General features: G+C 41.9%; 1 protein-coding gene across 2 annotated transcripts in view; it reads right to left on the bottom strand.

Moving 5' to 3' along the window:
* THOC1 (THO complex 1) overlaps positions 1-10,616 on the bottom strand; it is a 35,934-nt gene extending 25,318 nt beyond the window's left edge. For both annotated transcript variants that reach the window (XM_019526011.1, XM_019526022.1), the window contains exons 1-8: positions 10,521-10,616; positions 8,141-8,214; positions 7,983-8,043; positions 4,609-4,675; positions 3,459-3,577; positions 2,480-2,528; positions 1,604-1,699; positions 1,200-1,282 (exon numbers count right to left, since the gene is read on the bottom strand). In XM_019526011.1, the coding sequence (XP_019381556.1) occupies positions 1,200-1,282; positions 1,604-1,699; positions 2,480-2,528; positions 3,459-3,577; positions 4,609-4,675; positions 7,983-8,043; positions 8,141-8,214; positions 10,521-10,568 (597 nt within the window). In that variant the 5' untranslated portion in view covers positions 10,569-10,616. The remainder of the gene's footprint in view (positions 1-1,199; positions 1,283-1,603; positions 1,700-2,479; positions 2,529-3,458; positions 3,578-4,608; positions 4,676-7,982; positions 8,044-8,140; positions 8,215-10,520) is intronic.
* Positions 10,617-14,944: the final 4,328 nt, after the last annotated feature.

The raw sequence follows: 14,944 nt of genomic DNA, 5'->3' as shown, positions 1-14,944 counted from the left end.
GCCGGGGGGGGCCCCCGCGCCGGGGGGGGGGGGGGGGGGAAATGGTGTGGTGGTCCCCCCCCCGCCTCCAAACCCCACACCTGTCCACAAACCCCCCACACACATCCACCCCCACCCCACACACACATCCCCCCCAGCTACACAAAGTACCTGCATATTTTTTTTAAGTTCAAATAGTGTTATACCTAGTTTAATTTGTAAAATAATACTAATAATTAATTTAGCATAATGTTGAGTTTTTCTGCACATAATTCCCTGGGGAGTATTTAGCCCAACATATGCTCTGAAAACCGATTTAAATTTTCCTCAATTCATAGATTCATAAATGTTGGGTTGGAGGGGACCTGAGCAGATCATCAAGTTGGACCCCCTGCCCTGGGCAGGAATGAATACTGGGCTCATGTGACCCCTAGTAAGTTTAAGCTCATATGACCCCAACTAGGTAGTTATCTAGCCTTCTTTTACAAACCCCTAAGGTAGGAGCCAGCACTACTTCCCTTGGAAGCTGGTTCCAGATCCTGGCTGCTCTGACAAAGTCAGCCTATCTAGCACACCATACATAGGAGTGCCAGTGTGCAGAAGAGCCACAAAAGGATACTGAAGAAAATAATTCACCAAAGTATGGCTTTTGATTCTTTACTTCTGTAAGACATACGGCATCTGTAACTTGTCTTTTAAGTAATACTTGCATCTTACATCAGCAAGTTTAGGACAATGACAAAAAAAGTCTGTCTAAATTACTGTATCCTGCACTGGTGATTCTTTCTCACAAACTATACTGCATCTGCATAGCAATAGGAAGACATACAGATATTCATGGCTTTGATCCTACAATGAACTGCATGGGCAAACTGGCTTTACAAAGGTAAGTAAGAGCACAGTTGCTCACTGGTACTAGCTAGTTTCACTACAAACTAGGAAAATCTTGTTAGGAATAAAGAGATGGTGCTGAAAACTAATTTGGGATTTAAGACATTTATTTAAAAAATCTCACATCTTAGCCTAGCTGTAATGGAAGACAATAATACAGCTGAAAAACAAGCCAATTCTCAAACCAAAAAGCTGCTTTATGGATGAGCTGTACCCTGAATTTTGAATATTTTAAACGTGATGGTGGGGTTTTTTTTGTGCAAACACTTCTCTAGGTTTATAAAACTGTTTCCCATAAAAATAGTCAAAAGAAATGCAGCCATTCTTACTTTCTGTCCCAGAGTGCTCTCCTGTTCATTGGTATTGAAAACTGTGACATTCTCCAGATTAAACTGACTTTGTAAATTAAGCCCTATTTGGAAAAAAAAACATTTTTTAAAGAAATTGTAGCTCACTTTCCAATATTAAGAACTTTATGAAGCCAGATAGTGATTATTACCTACAACCAGTAACTAATTATTGCCTACATTCAGTAAGTAACAGTTTCTAGTTTAATTTATAACAAATAAAACCCATTTATAACTTCTATATTAGATGCATACGAATTAGGGTAGAGCTAGAAACACACTTTTGGTTAAACTGGATTTAGTTTAAAACACATTTATGAGAGACTGAAGTATATTTAACCTCTCTTAAGCCTTCTTCTCACATGAAGAAATACACAAAATCTCACCTGACTTCTCTGAAAGAGGAAACAACCTAGCCAGGAACAGCTGTATTCTTCCACAGAAGACTGTGTTCTGTGATTTAGATAATCTTCTTAGAAGGTCTGTGTAATGTAAAAAATGAGAGAACATTAAAGGTGATTTATGCTGCTATCATGTGGACTGTTACTATCCTGCTTCTCACCCACTTTGCACAAGCACAATTTTATGGAGGCCAAATGGGTCAGGCCTTTTAATGCGACATGCTGAAATAACTGAAAGTTCAAATGTTGCTCACTTAAATGATCTTTCTTCCTTCAAACTATCAATACATTTCTATGTGTTCTACTTAACCAGTACAGGAAAATCCTATCCAGCCATTGCTTCTAATACAGCCCCTAGTAACATTTCTGAGAACTATTTAAGACCTCAACATCTTTCTAGTGTACCCCTCTTCCCTGAAAATTATAGGAAAATTTCCATTTATCCATTTGAAACTCAGACATTAAAACTCTGCTTAAACATCCATTAAGCAGCAAAGTACACAAATGTCTGTTAACTCTAAGGCCAGATTCTCCAGGTATGGATTACTGAAGTTAGGCACCAAATAAGTAATCACAGTTGAGAACTATGACCTCTGTTGAGAACTGACCTCAGATTACGTAAGCAGTTTAACTGAGATTCAAACCATCCTACTTATTGATATTATAATGTTTTGTTCATAAATAAATGTATTTTATTCAGTAAAACAACTAGCAACTTATTACAGTATTTTTAACATGATTCAATACTTTACTTTATTCCTGAACACATTCTAATGTCTTGATGCATCAGACTCTAGTTTTGATTACCTGAGTTGTAGCTTTTTTGCTCACTCTCTGTCTTGGTGGAGAACCCATACTCACCATTGCACATTCGTAGCAAGTAATTCTTTCCAGCTGAATAAAACGTACTCTGAAACAGAACAAACACACTACTATCACGAGGAGGAGACCATACTGCAAATTATACAAATAATAATTGCTCCTGGCTCCTTCCCCTCGTTAACCCTATAAATCAGTAGTTCTCAACCTTTTCAGACCCAAAGCACCCCTCCAAAAATGCCAGCTCTTAGCTTTCACTTACTTTTTTGACTATAAAAAATATTAGAGCAAACCTTCCATTGCAAAGAACTCAAACCATAACAAGTCAAAATGTTTCTGACACTTTGGATTTGAAATCTCTGAGTTTACCTTGTGATTCATGACTGCCTGCATACCTAACCATACTGCATGGCACACCTGCAGCACCCTTAAAAACATCTTGCAGCACCCTGGTCGAGAACTACTGCTCTAAATTTAATTTCACTTATTTAAGAAACAGGCACCACAAAAAAAAAAACTGAAAAAATTATTTCTAAGCACCCAATTTTTATTTTTCCCCTGTGCATGTTTTCTGCATGCATGTAAAGTTAAGAAAAGTGTCTATGATTGGGAACAGCATCAGCTGCCTTTGAAAATCTGGTAGTAAAAAGACAAATGAATTGGTTGAAAACAAATGAAAGAAGCAAGCCCTGTTCAGACACTAGACCAGTGATTCTTGACCAGGGTGCCCTGAGAGCCTTTGAAGGTGGCCACAGGGAATGAGACGGTAAGCACATGCCCATTTCTACCTGGCCAGTTCTCCTCCTTCCTCTACCTCACTGCCCAGTGTTGTGAAAGTAAGTGCAGGTTTGTACCTGCCCTGCTGCTCTTCCTTTCTCCCCACCCCCCAGCTCAGCCCCTGTGCAAGGACTGAAATATGGTATCACTCTTTTAACAAAAGGAGGACAAAGGCCCATTATTTTGGTAAATCACTTCTACAACTACAATCTTTAGCATGAGGCACCTTGGAGAAAATACTTACTGATTTCCATGTGGTAACATTTTTCTCCACAAAAGTGAAGATTTTGTCACACTGATCCAAAGGCAGGCAATCCAGAACATCTCCCAGGAGCACAAAAGGAGTTGAAGCGGTGCATATACCTTTAAGGAGTGGGGAATATAATCAGAATTACTAACTTAATTGTACTACCCATCCAACTTCCATGTATCATCCAAGAAGAGTTTAAAAAAAAATTACAATGTAAGCACGCACAATACTTAGTGCACGGACAATACAAAAGTACGCATAATGAGAAGCAATAAATTATCAAAGCTCAGCAGGCCCCCAAAATGATTGAGGTTGGGATTTTTTTTTAAATACGAGTTACTTAGAACTACATATATTGGCCAGCTTTCTACAGAGGACAAAAGGAAAAATTGTGGGGTCTATCATCCTACATGATTACCCAGATGGGTGTAAGAATTCCCCCACCTACTAGAAAACAAATTGGCAATGCCAATATTTAACAACACTACACTTAAGTGACGTGCTTCTTTTCCAATTCAAATTGATCATTTTTCAAATAGTTCCATATAAATCAACCCTTGAGTCACATTTATAAATTCCAAGACATCTTCAATGCCAGAGGCTCAAACGTTATGAAAGCCAACTGTTTTCTAGCAGGTCAGTCATTGCACTGCTATTGGCTGACCAACATAGATAGTCAGGAGACTGGCTTTTATTCCTGGCTCTGCACAAGACTCTTTATGTGACCCCAGGGAAGTTACTTAAACCCTCTCACTCTTCTCATTTATAAAATAAAAATAATGACATGCATTTGTGTAAAAAGCTTAGAAATCCATGCATGAAAAATATCAGTAATTAACTGTTGCTATTATTAAGGAGAGAAACACTGAAATGAATTCAGACTCCCACTGTATCTTGGAAAAAAAACCCCTAAAATATACAGAAGCTACAAATTTAAAGAACACAATTAGCTGCTCCATGCAAAAGCTTCCTTGTTATTGGAACAGCAGTTATACTTCCCTCCTCACCTAGACAAAGTTCACACAACTCTTTGATCCAAGTCAGGCACTTGAGGAGCTGAATGTTGTACATATTTGAGGAAGACAACAACATGGTAATAAAAATCAAATTTGTATACAACAACCTGCTCTGAGATACTGCTCACCTTCTGTGACTCCATTGATAGAAAGAGAAATGATGGCCAAGAGATTTTCACATAGAGCCTTGTTTACCTAAACAAATGAGAGAGTGGAACTTTGTTTACTATATTGAATCCAAATGTCAATATATTGTCATTATATTTAGTAAACAAGAAAGTCTTACTACAAAAATTCAAACCTTGTTAGAAGTACAAATCAATCCTCCCCTCTATGCGACATTGGTCAAGCTGCAGTTGGAGTACTGCGTCCAGTTCTGGGCTCCACACTTCAGGAGGGATGTGAACACCATGGAGAGGGTCCAGAGGAGGGCCATCGCATGATCAGGGGGCAGCAAGGCAGGCCCTACAAAGACAGGCTACGGGACCTGAACCTGTTCAGCCTGCATAAGAGAAGGCTGAGGAGGGATCTGGTGGCCATCTACAAATTGGCCAAGGGGGACCAGCGGCCTATGGGAGAGTCCCTGTTCCCCTGAGCACTACCAGGAGTAGCGAGGAATAATGGCCAGAAGTTGACTGAAAGTAGATTCAGGCTAGACATCTGGAAGCGCTACTTCACAGTCAGGGCGGCTAGGATCTGGAACCAACTTCCAAGGGAAGTGGTGCTCACTCCTACCCTGGGGGTCTTCAAAAGAAGGCTGGATAATCACCTAGCCGGGGTTGTTTGACCCAAGCATCCTTTCCTGCCCATGGCAGGGGGTCGGACTTGATGCTCTACTTAAGTCCCTTCCGACCCTACCTACTATGAAACTATGAAACATTAACCTCCCCATCTGTAAGTGCTCTAGAAGTAGGGCGGATTTAAAAAAAAAAAAAATCAATGATTTTTTTTATTTAATTCAGATTTTTTTTTATTTACTTGGTTTTTGTTTTTTTTAAGATGCTGTTAAAAAAATAAGCCTACATAAAAATAGTTTTAATTTAAGATACATTAAAGCTCAAAGATATAATCATGGAATAGGGATTATAGCTTCCAATTATATACTATTTGAGACAATATATTCATGTAACCTATTTAGAAAAGTTTTATAAATAGGTCATAACAAGCCATGAACTATATTAGGGGCCCAATCTTATGGGGTTCCCAGAGGCCCCTCTACAGATTAGTAAAGACTGAAGAAAACCACTTTACCCAATGGGACTCAGTGCTCAGTCCAGACCAGAGGTTCTCAAACTGTGGTCCGTGGACCACCACTGGTCTGCCAGCTCCATTCAGGTGGTACGCAGAAAGGTTGCGGAACAATTGAGAATATATGTACTTGTAAGGTAAGACAACTGATATTAAATTATGAGTTGTGTGCTTTGATTTGTAGGGAAAAAAATGTTTAAGTGGTCCACCGAGACCCTCAGCAATTTTCAAGTGGTCCACGAAAAAAAATTTGAGAACCACTGGTCTAGAAGATCCCACTAAGCATCTCTGTGATGCTCAGTTTCATTTCTCAAACTGTGGATTTCTGTGTCCAGAGATAACATCCTTGTTAACAGCAGTTTATGGAGATGAGAGATAACAGACCTAATTACCTAGCCATCAGCCAGCCCTCTTGTCTCTTTGCAAGTTTGTGTACAGAGTCAAGCCCTTACCTCTCTCTGAAAGTTCAAAGTTTCAAGAAGTTAAATGAAAAGAGGATTGTTAAGGGTGGAGTAGATCTGGGAAAGGAGGAGAAGTCTGGAGATAAATGCAAGAAAGGAGGGGCAGTAGAAACAAAAAGAAATATTTCGAGCTGGGATGTTGGTTGTCACCATGTTTGTCTAAGGACATAGTCAGACAAGGTTCTTTGGGTAAATCCGACATCTTTTATTATTTTAGTGGTCTAATAAAAGATATTGGATTTACCCAAAGAACCCTGCCTACATTTTGAGAAGAATATTCCACAAGTCTTGAGGGATAAGTTTCTGAGTATAGCCTCTCAATTGATTTGAGATCTAGTGAGGGAATGGTATGGTAGAAGGGAAAATCTACCAATAAGAATGCACTTTTTGTAGAAAACAATGATTAAATCAAGGCTTCCTGACCAGTGATTTAAATTGTGAGTTAAATCAAGATGTAAATCTATTTAATTTAAATCAAATACACCCTGTCTAGAAGTAACATTCCTCAGCAAGAAATTCAATGTAAAAACTTGTATCTTAACTGCTTTTGCGTATTAAAGATGTTGCACCATATTTTGCATGGATAAATTTTGTTTGCCTTTGGGTATTAATGTTCTATCATGAATAATTACATTGTGTCTACATTTCTTCACAATTTCTATTGCAAATGTTATTTGATTCCTTTCATAAACTGCCACGTAGTGTTTCTTTCTGCAGTTAAGCAGTATACATGTTCCACCATAGAAATATCAACATTTAGTGATTTGTTTGTTACATGTTAAAAATAGTGATACTCTTTTAAAGTAAAATTAAAAAGCCATTTTAAAAGTGTACAATCCAATTTCTTATGTTTTCTTTTCAGAGTGCAGAACAAAATCTTTAGTTTATACTGTGAGGCAAAGCATTCTTTGTTCTAAGTTATTGCTTTCAGTCTTCTTTTACTTTATAAAATATTCTTTTAGCAGTTACTGTTGGTCCTGTACAAAACTTGAGAGTGCATAGCTATTCACTATTACAGCGCACAGATTTACAACCAACACTTAAAGTACAGCAGGTTTTAAAATTGCTATAAACAAACACTACAAGAAATTTTAAAATGTTACTATGTGACCACAAAAAAAATCACTTGTGAAACATTTCTTGGCTAACTAACTGGACATCTGCTTATATTTGCCCCAGGGGGAGTTGCATGCGCACAACCAGAGGTGTATATCCTAGCCCAGAGGTGTCAAACTCTGTGGTCCGGAGTCATACCACAGGGCTACACCAGTGGGGGGGCAAGAGGCAGCGATGTTAACCACCCTGTAGAAGCATAACTGGATGCTTGAACACCCCAAGCTGCAGCAGTGCATGGGCCAGTGTCAGTGACTGGAAGGGCAGCTGCTGCTATTTTATGTGCACTACCTCCTCTCTCCCACCACCAATGGTCCGCGCCTTAGGCTGGTGCCCCAGTCACCCCTGCCTTATTAGGCTCCTACCACAATGGATGCCTGAGTCACAGGAACGAATGCACCTGTCCCCTGCCTCTTTGCTACTAACATCCATCCCCAATAGGGCTCTGATGCCCAATTTAGGCAGCAGGACCTGCCACTGAATTCCAGGAGTCCAGGGGCCAGATCTTTGACATGCCTGCCCTATTCCACGTCTCATTTCTTAGCAGTTCCTATGTTTTACTTTGTAATCAATATGGCCTACTCAAATGATGAGCTGTTGCATATATATGTTGCATATAGTATGTACAATATAATTTCAATTTTAATCAAGAGACAGTTGCAGTGACAAAAGGTACTTACAATTTCCTCTTCTACAACAACTCTGAAAGCTTGATCCAGGGTACATTTCTTTTCACTTTCACTAGAAATGGAAAAAAGTTATGATCTGTATTGATGAACAGTTCAGCATCAATAAAAATTAAACACAGACTTTTCAAAGTAATATAGTAGCTCCTTACCTCCCAGGAATTTGGTTGAAAGCATTCAATAAAGGTTTGAGAGTTTTGTTATGTAGAGCATCTCGGGTTGAGTTCTAGAAACAAGTGACAAAAGGTGCAAGTAAGTCCCACTACAGAGCAAGGAGGCAAGCAAAAGCTAGTCTGAGAGGCCACTTTTTACTGACAGATAGCAGATATCAACTCACATGTAACTGACCTGTTACATAAACATGCACTGACTTGCACAGATCATTTCACAGATTCATAGAGAAGTAGGGCTGGAAGGGACCTCCAGAGGTCATCTAGTCCAACTCCCTGCCTGAAGCAGGATCATCTCTATCCAAACCACCCTACACTAATCCACTGTCTATTCTATTAGCGAAACTGGAGTCAAACCCAAACACATAACACTCTAACCTGCCACAAGTAAAGCAGGGAGACCACAGTGGACAATGTCCTGCTACAGCTAAAGTTGTTAAAATACACTTGAGATCCAAGAAAGAGGGCCACACCCCCTACTACAGTGGAAGGCAAAAACCCTCAGTCTGCATCAATCTGATCATGGGGTAAATTCCTTTCTGACCCCTAATATGGCATTTAGTCTGATCCTGAGCAGAGGGGCAAAACCCTTTAGCCAAGAACCTTTAGGTTTATGTCCCAGCAGGAAAACTGGCATTCTCCACTTAAAATCCCCATCCTTGACTACAGCCAACCCCAATGCTTCTAAGAAAAGCAACCCTTCTCTTTTTATAAAATGCAGTAGCAGGAGGGAAAAAATGCCTTCCTGGCCTCACATGGCAACCAGGAAAGCCCAAAAATGTAGGAAATACCCACAGCAGAGCATAGGCATTGGTCATCCCTTACCAATACTTGCCCAACCTCTTGAACACCTTCATGGATGGAAAGTTCACAACTTCCTTGGGCAGCCTATTCCACTGTCTCACAGTTCTAACAGTAAAGAAATTTTTCCTAACATCCAATCTAAACTTAACTTTGCTTCAACTTCAAGCCATTGGCTCACATTCTCCTCCCTGCAGCAAGACAGGAAAGGTGTTTTCCTTCTTCTTTATAGCATCATAGAAAATTAGGGTTGGAAAGGACCTCAGGAAGTCACTTAGCCTGACTCCCTGCTCAAAGCAGGACCATTCCCAACTAGATTATCCCAGCCAAGGCTTTGACAACCCAGGTCTTTAAAACCTCCAAGAACAGAGAGTCCACAGTCTCTCTGGCTAACTCATTCCAGTGCTTCACCACCCTCCTAATGAGAAAGTTTTTCCTAATATCTAACCTAAATTTTCCTTCCTGCAACTGGAGACCATTGCTCCTTGTTCTGTCATCTGCCACCACTGAGAACAGCCTAGCTCCATCCTCTTTTGAACCCCGCTTCAGGTAGTTGAAGGCTGTTATTAAATCCCTTCTCAGTCTTCTCTTCTCCAGCCCGTATTTCAATTCTCAGCAACATATTTGTGCAATGGGGTGAACCATCTGCTACATCAGCAGGGAACAGCCTTGTACATGCTGTGACCTGTATTTTAAGCACGGCCCTTTTGGTTCAGGGGCCCAGACATTATTACAGCTGTCCTAGGTAAGAGCCTGGCCCAAAGGCAAAGTTCTGCTACGCTGACAAAAGGCAACGTTTGAAGCTGCTTTCCAGCACCAGGCAGCAGGCAGACGTTCCTTTCAGCACAGTTTACAAAGGGAACCTAACGGACCGAAGAGTCCCAGGCAGGCGCTGACCTCACTTCAATGGCACCGGGTTATGAATGAATATCAGTGAGGCTGCAGATGCTTGTGCACATACATGCAAGCCAGCTAACCCTGGGGGGCTCTGCACCTAGGCTACCCAGCGCCGTGCTCCTGGCCTCTCCCTACCTACTCTCAGAAGACAAGGGGAAGGAGAAGACATAAGACATGTCAGGCCAACAGCCTGTGTTGCCTGAGAGCCTGTTGCCTGTTGTGGCAGGAGCAGATGTTTCAGCCCATGAGCAGGGTCCACTGAGAGCTGGGGCTCCACCCCAGCCCGTGGAGCTGGACCGCAGGCCTCAGGGGCTCTCCAAGGGTCTGGAAATCTTGCAGCCGGGAGCACTGACTGCCACAGCTCTGGGCTCTGTGCAGGCAGTGCCCTTGGCTACAATAAGCCCATCACTCACCAGTGTCCCTGGCTGACCGCCCCACAATGAGTCCCCCTGACAGACTGGCAGCAGGTGGAGGGTACTGCTCAGGAACAGGGTGGAACGTTCCACTCGGGGGGGGGATACCACTCGGGCACAGTGGGGGGGGGGCACGGCCCTCGTGGCGGGGAGGCGCCTGTCGGAGCGCTGCGGACCGCATCCGCTTGGCTCCGCTCGCGCCAATCCGCAGGGCAGGGGAGGAGGGGGCTCCGCACGGCCGCCGGGCTCACCGTGAAGCGCAGCCGCGCCTCGGGCAGGCTGAAGAGCGGCGGCGACATCGCCCCTTCCCGAGCGGCCGCGCAGCAGCGCTCCGCCGCGCGCCCTGATGGCGTCATCACCCCGCACGGCTGGGGAGGGGGGAGCAAGTACACCACAGAGAGGCGGCGCCTCTGAGGAGGCTGCGGCCTTACCCTGCTCAAGGTTTTGATTCGAAGGACTAAGCTGAAGTATTCTGCCCAATTCTGGCCCTGCACTCTAAGAAAGATGTAAACAGACTGGAATGAGTCTAAAGCAGAGCAATATTAAGAGGTGTAGAAACCCCAAACTATGAGAAAAGGCTTAAAGAATTAGGTTTTAGTTTAGAAAAGAGAAGATAAAGGTGGGGACGGATACGCTTACAGGTTTCCAGTCTGGGTTCTAGTCTTTGTTTCTGTCCCCAGTGGACAGAAGCTGTTCCTCTGCAGTCTATACATTGTGTCCAAAGAATATTAAATGCAAGCTGTAGAAAAACCCTGGGGGCCAGAACAAATTTGTGGCCCCCACCTCTCCAGCCAATGTCCACTGTAGTCAGTCACACTGTTCACTGTGGTAGCTTCAAGAGGGTATTTTGGGTAATACCTATCTTTGGCCTAAAAGTTGACCTACTTTGTTGTGAAGTGGGAGATGAAGCTTCAAACCCCTTTCAGGGGGCTGGGGTGGAAAGCTGTAGAAGTGCTGTAATGACTAGGTTATTTGGCTAAAAGTGGGAGAGCCACCTTCCACTTTTTCCTCCTCCAAACACTTCCTAGTCAAGTTTTTTCTCCCAACTACACTCTTTTGGGGCTTACACACAATTAAGCATCCACTTCTGTCCTACTCCGTGGGAGAGCATGTGACATGGTAGAGCTTTCTGAGCATGCTCAGAAGGGCAAGCACAGCTATACAGATGGTAAAAGGTTCCAAAATTTGCTTATGTGCCAAAAATGGCACATACGTGGCTGTATTTGGGCACATAAGGTAAAATAGGATTTGGTTTAAAGTGCCTATTAATGTAGCCAACAGTAGCTTCTAAATCACGTCGCATAAACTTCTTGTTTCTCCCAGGTCTCTTAATCAATCCCAAATATTTTACCATTCATTTGGGGGACTGTATACCAGCCTGTGCAGCTCTGATTTGACCCGTAAGTAGGTCATCTTAACAAAGAGCCCCTGTTTCTTTCCTCTACTTCTGATACTATACCTATAAACTACAGCTTGGACTAAAGCCAGTGATATAGCCTGCTCCATGTATCATCTGCGTCAATGGTGCCCAATTTCTAGCCTGCAAACCAAATATGGTACATGGGACCTTGTCATCTGGCCTGTGGGACTCCCCACCGGTCCAGAAATTTGGTGGTGGGAGAGCAGTATCAGTGTTCATTGCTATGGCTCTAGAAGGAACTCTGGTAGCGGTGGGAATTAATGCTGTCGCCACTCCCCTGCCATCAAATTTATGGACATATGGGGAGGAGCTCTGCAGGTTGGGTGACAGCCCTTCACACCAGATCACGCTGGCAGGCAGGGGTCACTCCAGCATGCAGGGCGGGGGCTGTTCCAAATCAGCCACATGGGGCCAGGCCACATTGTGGTGCATCACACCTGTGGACCTACCTTGAATGTTACCCACTATGCTGGACCTGGCCCTGGCCCGCAGACTGGCCCCATGCTACTCATTTGGCTTTGGAGTGGGAAGGTTGGGCAGCACTGATCTAAGTAGCATGCAACCAGCTGTAAACCAGGCTCCCAGCCCATTGTCCATTCCAGAATAAGCTGAACTTTTCAAAAGCTGAGCATGGTCAGCTTGTCAGGTCTTGTCAAAATGAAAATAACCTTCAAAATAGAGACCAAAAAGGTTAAAACCTGATGGATGTACAGTGCAGCTGAAAAGGTAACAGTGCCCCTGGGTTCTAAGTCCTCACTACATTGACAGGATTATCAAAGAAAGAATAATGTACCAGACAATTGAGAATTGGCTGCGTCATTCACAAAACTATCCTGTGCATATGATGCAGGGTGAATCAAATCATAACACCCAGGTGCCTTTTTGAAAATCAGCCTCAAATAGGAGATTCTAGGTCTTTCATAGGTAAGTGCCTGAGTAGCCTTGCAATGCGATTTCTTCCAAGATTCATAGACTCATGAATGTTAAGATCTGGAATGGACCTTACAAGGTCAATGGGTCCAGCCCCCCTGCACTTGGGCATCCCGCTCTTTGGTATGAGATTTTGACATTTTTTTAGAGTTCAGATGATTTCTAAGTCTATATAGTACCTTACCATAAGCCCCTCTCATAAACACACCCTACATATCCTGTAGTTTCTAAAGAATACCCTAAGCCTGTCAAGCCTAATTGTGCCTCTTTCCCCACCTACCTCTTGGTTTTTACAACTCCTACTGCCAGCACCATACCTAGACTCCTGGTGGCCCTGGGTGAACTTTTAGTATCAGGCCCCCCTTCACCAGAGATAATGATAATAATAATTGGACAATGGGAAAAAAAACAACCATTTTCGGGCTTCCTTTCTGTCCAGGCTGCAGGCAGCCACCCAGTTCACCCATGCCTGTGACCAGCCCTGCCTACACCTGATGAGGGAGTAACTATGGTTCCAGCATCTCCTTCCCATTTTCAGGGTTGGGAGGAGGTTTCCTTGTCTGTACATGGTAACTAACACAGACTCAAATGCAAATGTTATTTCCCAAATGTAGTTGCAGCCTATGGTCACTAGAAATTGGTCCTAAATATTTTTATCGTGGCAATGCCTGTAAGCATAATTAGCCATATTGAATCGGATGGTGTACAAGTACAAAAAAATTTGGCCCATATGGCGATTTTTCAGTAAAACTGGCCAAACATTGGTATATCCTTAGAAAAAATCCAATTTTGTTCATTTAGTTTGAGCTAGTTAATTTTTTCTTCAAACAATATAAAACTAAATGAAATTTAGTTTGGTTCAGGTTTTGATTTCTATTGTTTATTCCCCCCTTTTTGTTTTCACACAAAATTAATTAAATGTTAATATATAAAATGAAAGGACATTTTTTATTTTGTTACCTGAAAAACCAGGAAGTGGATAATGAGATGTTTCACTGAAGAATCCACTGTCAAAAACTGTATTTGTTAAAGGAACTGATCAGCTCTAGTTTACGTTCAGGAAGACAAGAACAGGGTCAAACATTCTTCCTTTTCTACATTGCCACAGGGTGCCCAGAACAAACTGTTTTCTTGCAGGGATCACTGAGTATCGCTGGGCACGTCTACGCATTCATTAATGCACTTTAAGTAATGCACATTAAATCTAGTACTTCCACTGTGACCACAGGTTTTTTTCTGATGCTTTTATGTGCATTAAAATAGACTACTGCGCATTAAAGCGTAAGTGCTCACTGTAGATTTTTTCATTTCCCAAGCTTCCTCCTGCACTCATGCTGCCAAATGTGTTTGGGAAAATCCTAATTTAGCTACACATCAGTGCACCCCACCTGGATCTGCCTCTGCCCAGGCCTAGTAACTCTGTTGAATACTCACAAAAATGCTTGGGCATTCAAACACCTGAAGAACTCAGCAACCAGGTTAGGTCTGGCATAACTTCCTCGAGGTTGTAATGATCTTAATCACCCAGAGTGAATTCTACCATTGATGTGTGAATTCTACCACTGATGTGTTTTCCATTCTTGCTTGTGAAGGTTAATAGATTGCTGCATGGATTTTGCTTGTGTTTTAGTTCAGAGATCTTAAACTTAGCCTTAGTCTTGACATAGTTTTCCTATTCTACCCTGCATGTTATTTTAGGCTAACAAAACTAGTTATTAAAATTACAGTTAGCTATCTGGGAAAAATAAATAGTTTAATAAATAAAAAAACTTCAGGTTTTTCAAGGATCTGCATATCAATATATGCTTTGATTTTTTTACTTATTTTGCCAATTTTTTCCCAATAAAAAGGGCATTGCAATTTTAAATTCTCTGTGTTATGTTCTCTAATTGTGCAATTGTGGTTAATGATTACACCACTAGAGGACAGTGTTTACATAGAAAATAAGAATATACTGACTAAAACTCAACCAGTTTAGCCCTTGGTCTTGGTCCATTACCAGTACTGATGATGTGCTGGTAAGGGAAACCCAAGGGCATTTTGTCAGCTGAAAGTTTGTCACTGTACCTATAAATCAAACTCTTGTTTTCAGATTATCTAAAAATTGCTGGATATAGCCTAAGTGTACTATCTCATTGAAATCAATTAGGAAAAAAACAGATTCAGAACATCAAAATAGACTTCATATGTTTTCAGTTTAATCTTTTGACTGACTCATCAGTACATACCAGTCTTACTAGATATATTGAATGTTTTTATTCAGACTCACAAGGCAGTTTGCCTTTTTCAAGGCCTTGCCTTGCTATTGACTTTTTCTATTATTGT

This window comes from Gavialis gangeticus, unplaced genomic scaffold (genome assembly GCF_001723915.1).
Source record: "Gavialis gangeticus isolate Ggan-Ray unplaced genomic scaffold, GavGan_comp1, whole genome shotgun sequence".
In the NCBI taxonomy this organism is placed as follows: domain Eukaryota; kingdom Metazoa; phylum Chordata; order Crocodylia; family Gavialidae; genus Gavialis; species Gavialis gangeticus.
This window is presented reverse-complemented; position numbering and strand designations above follow the sequence as displayed.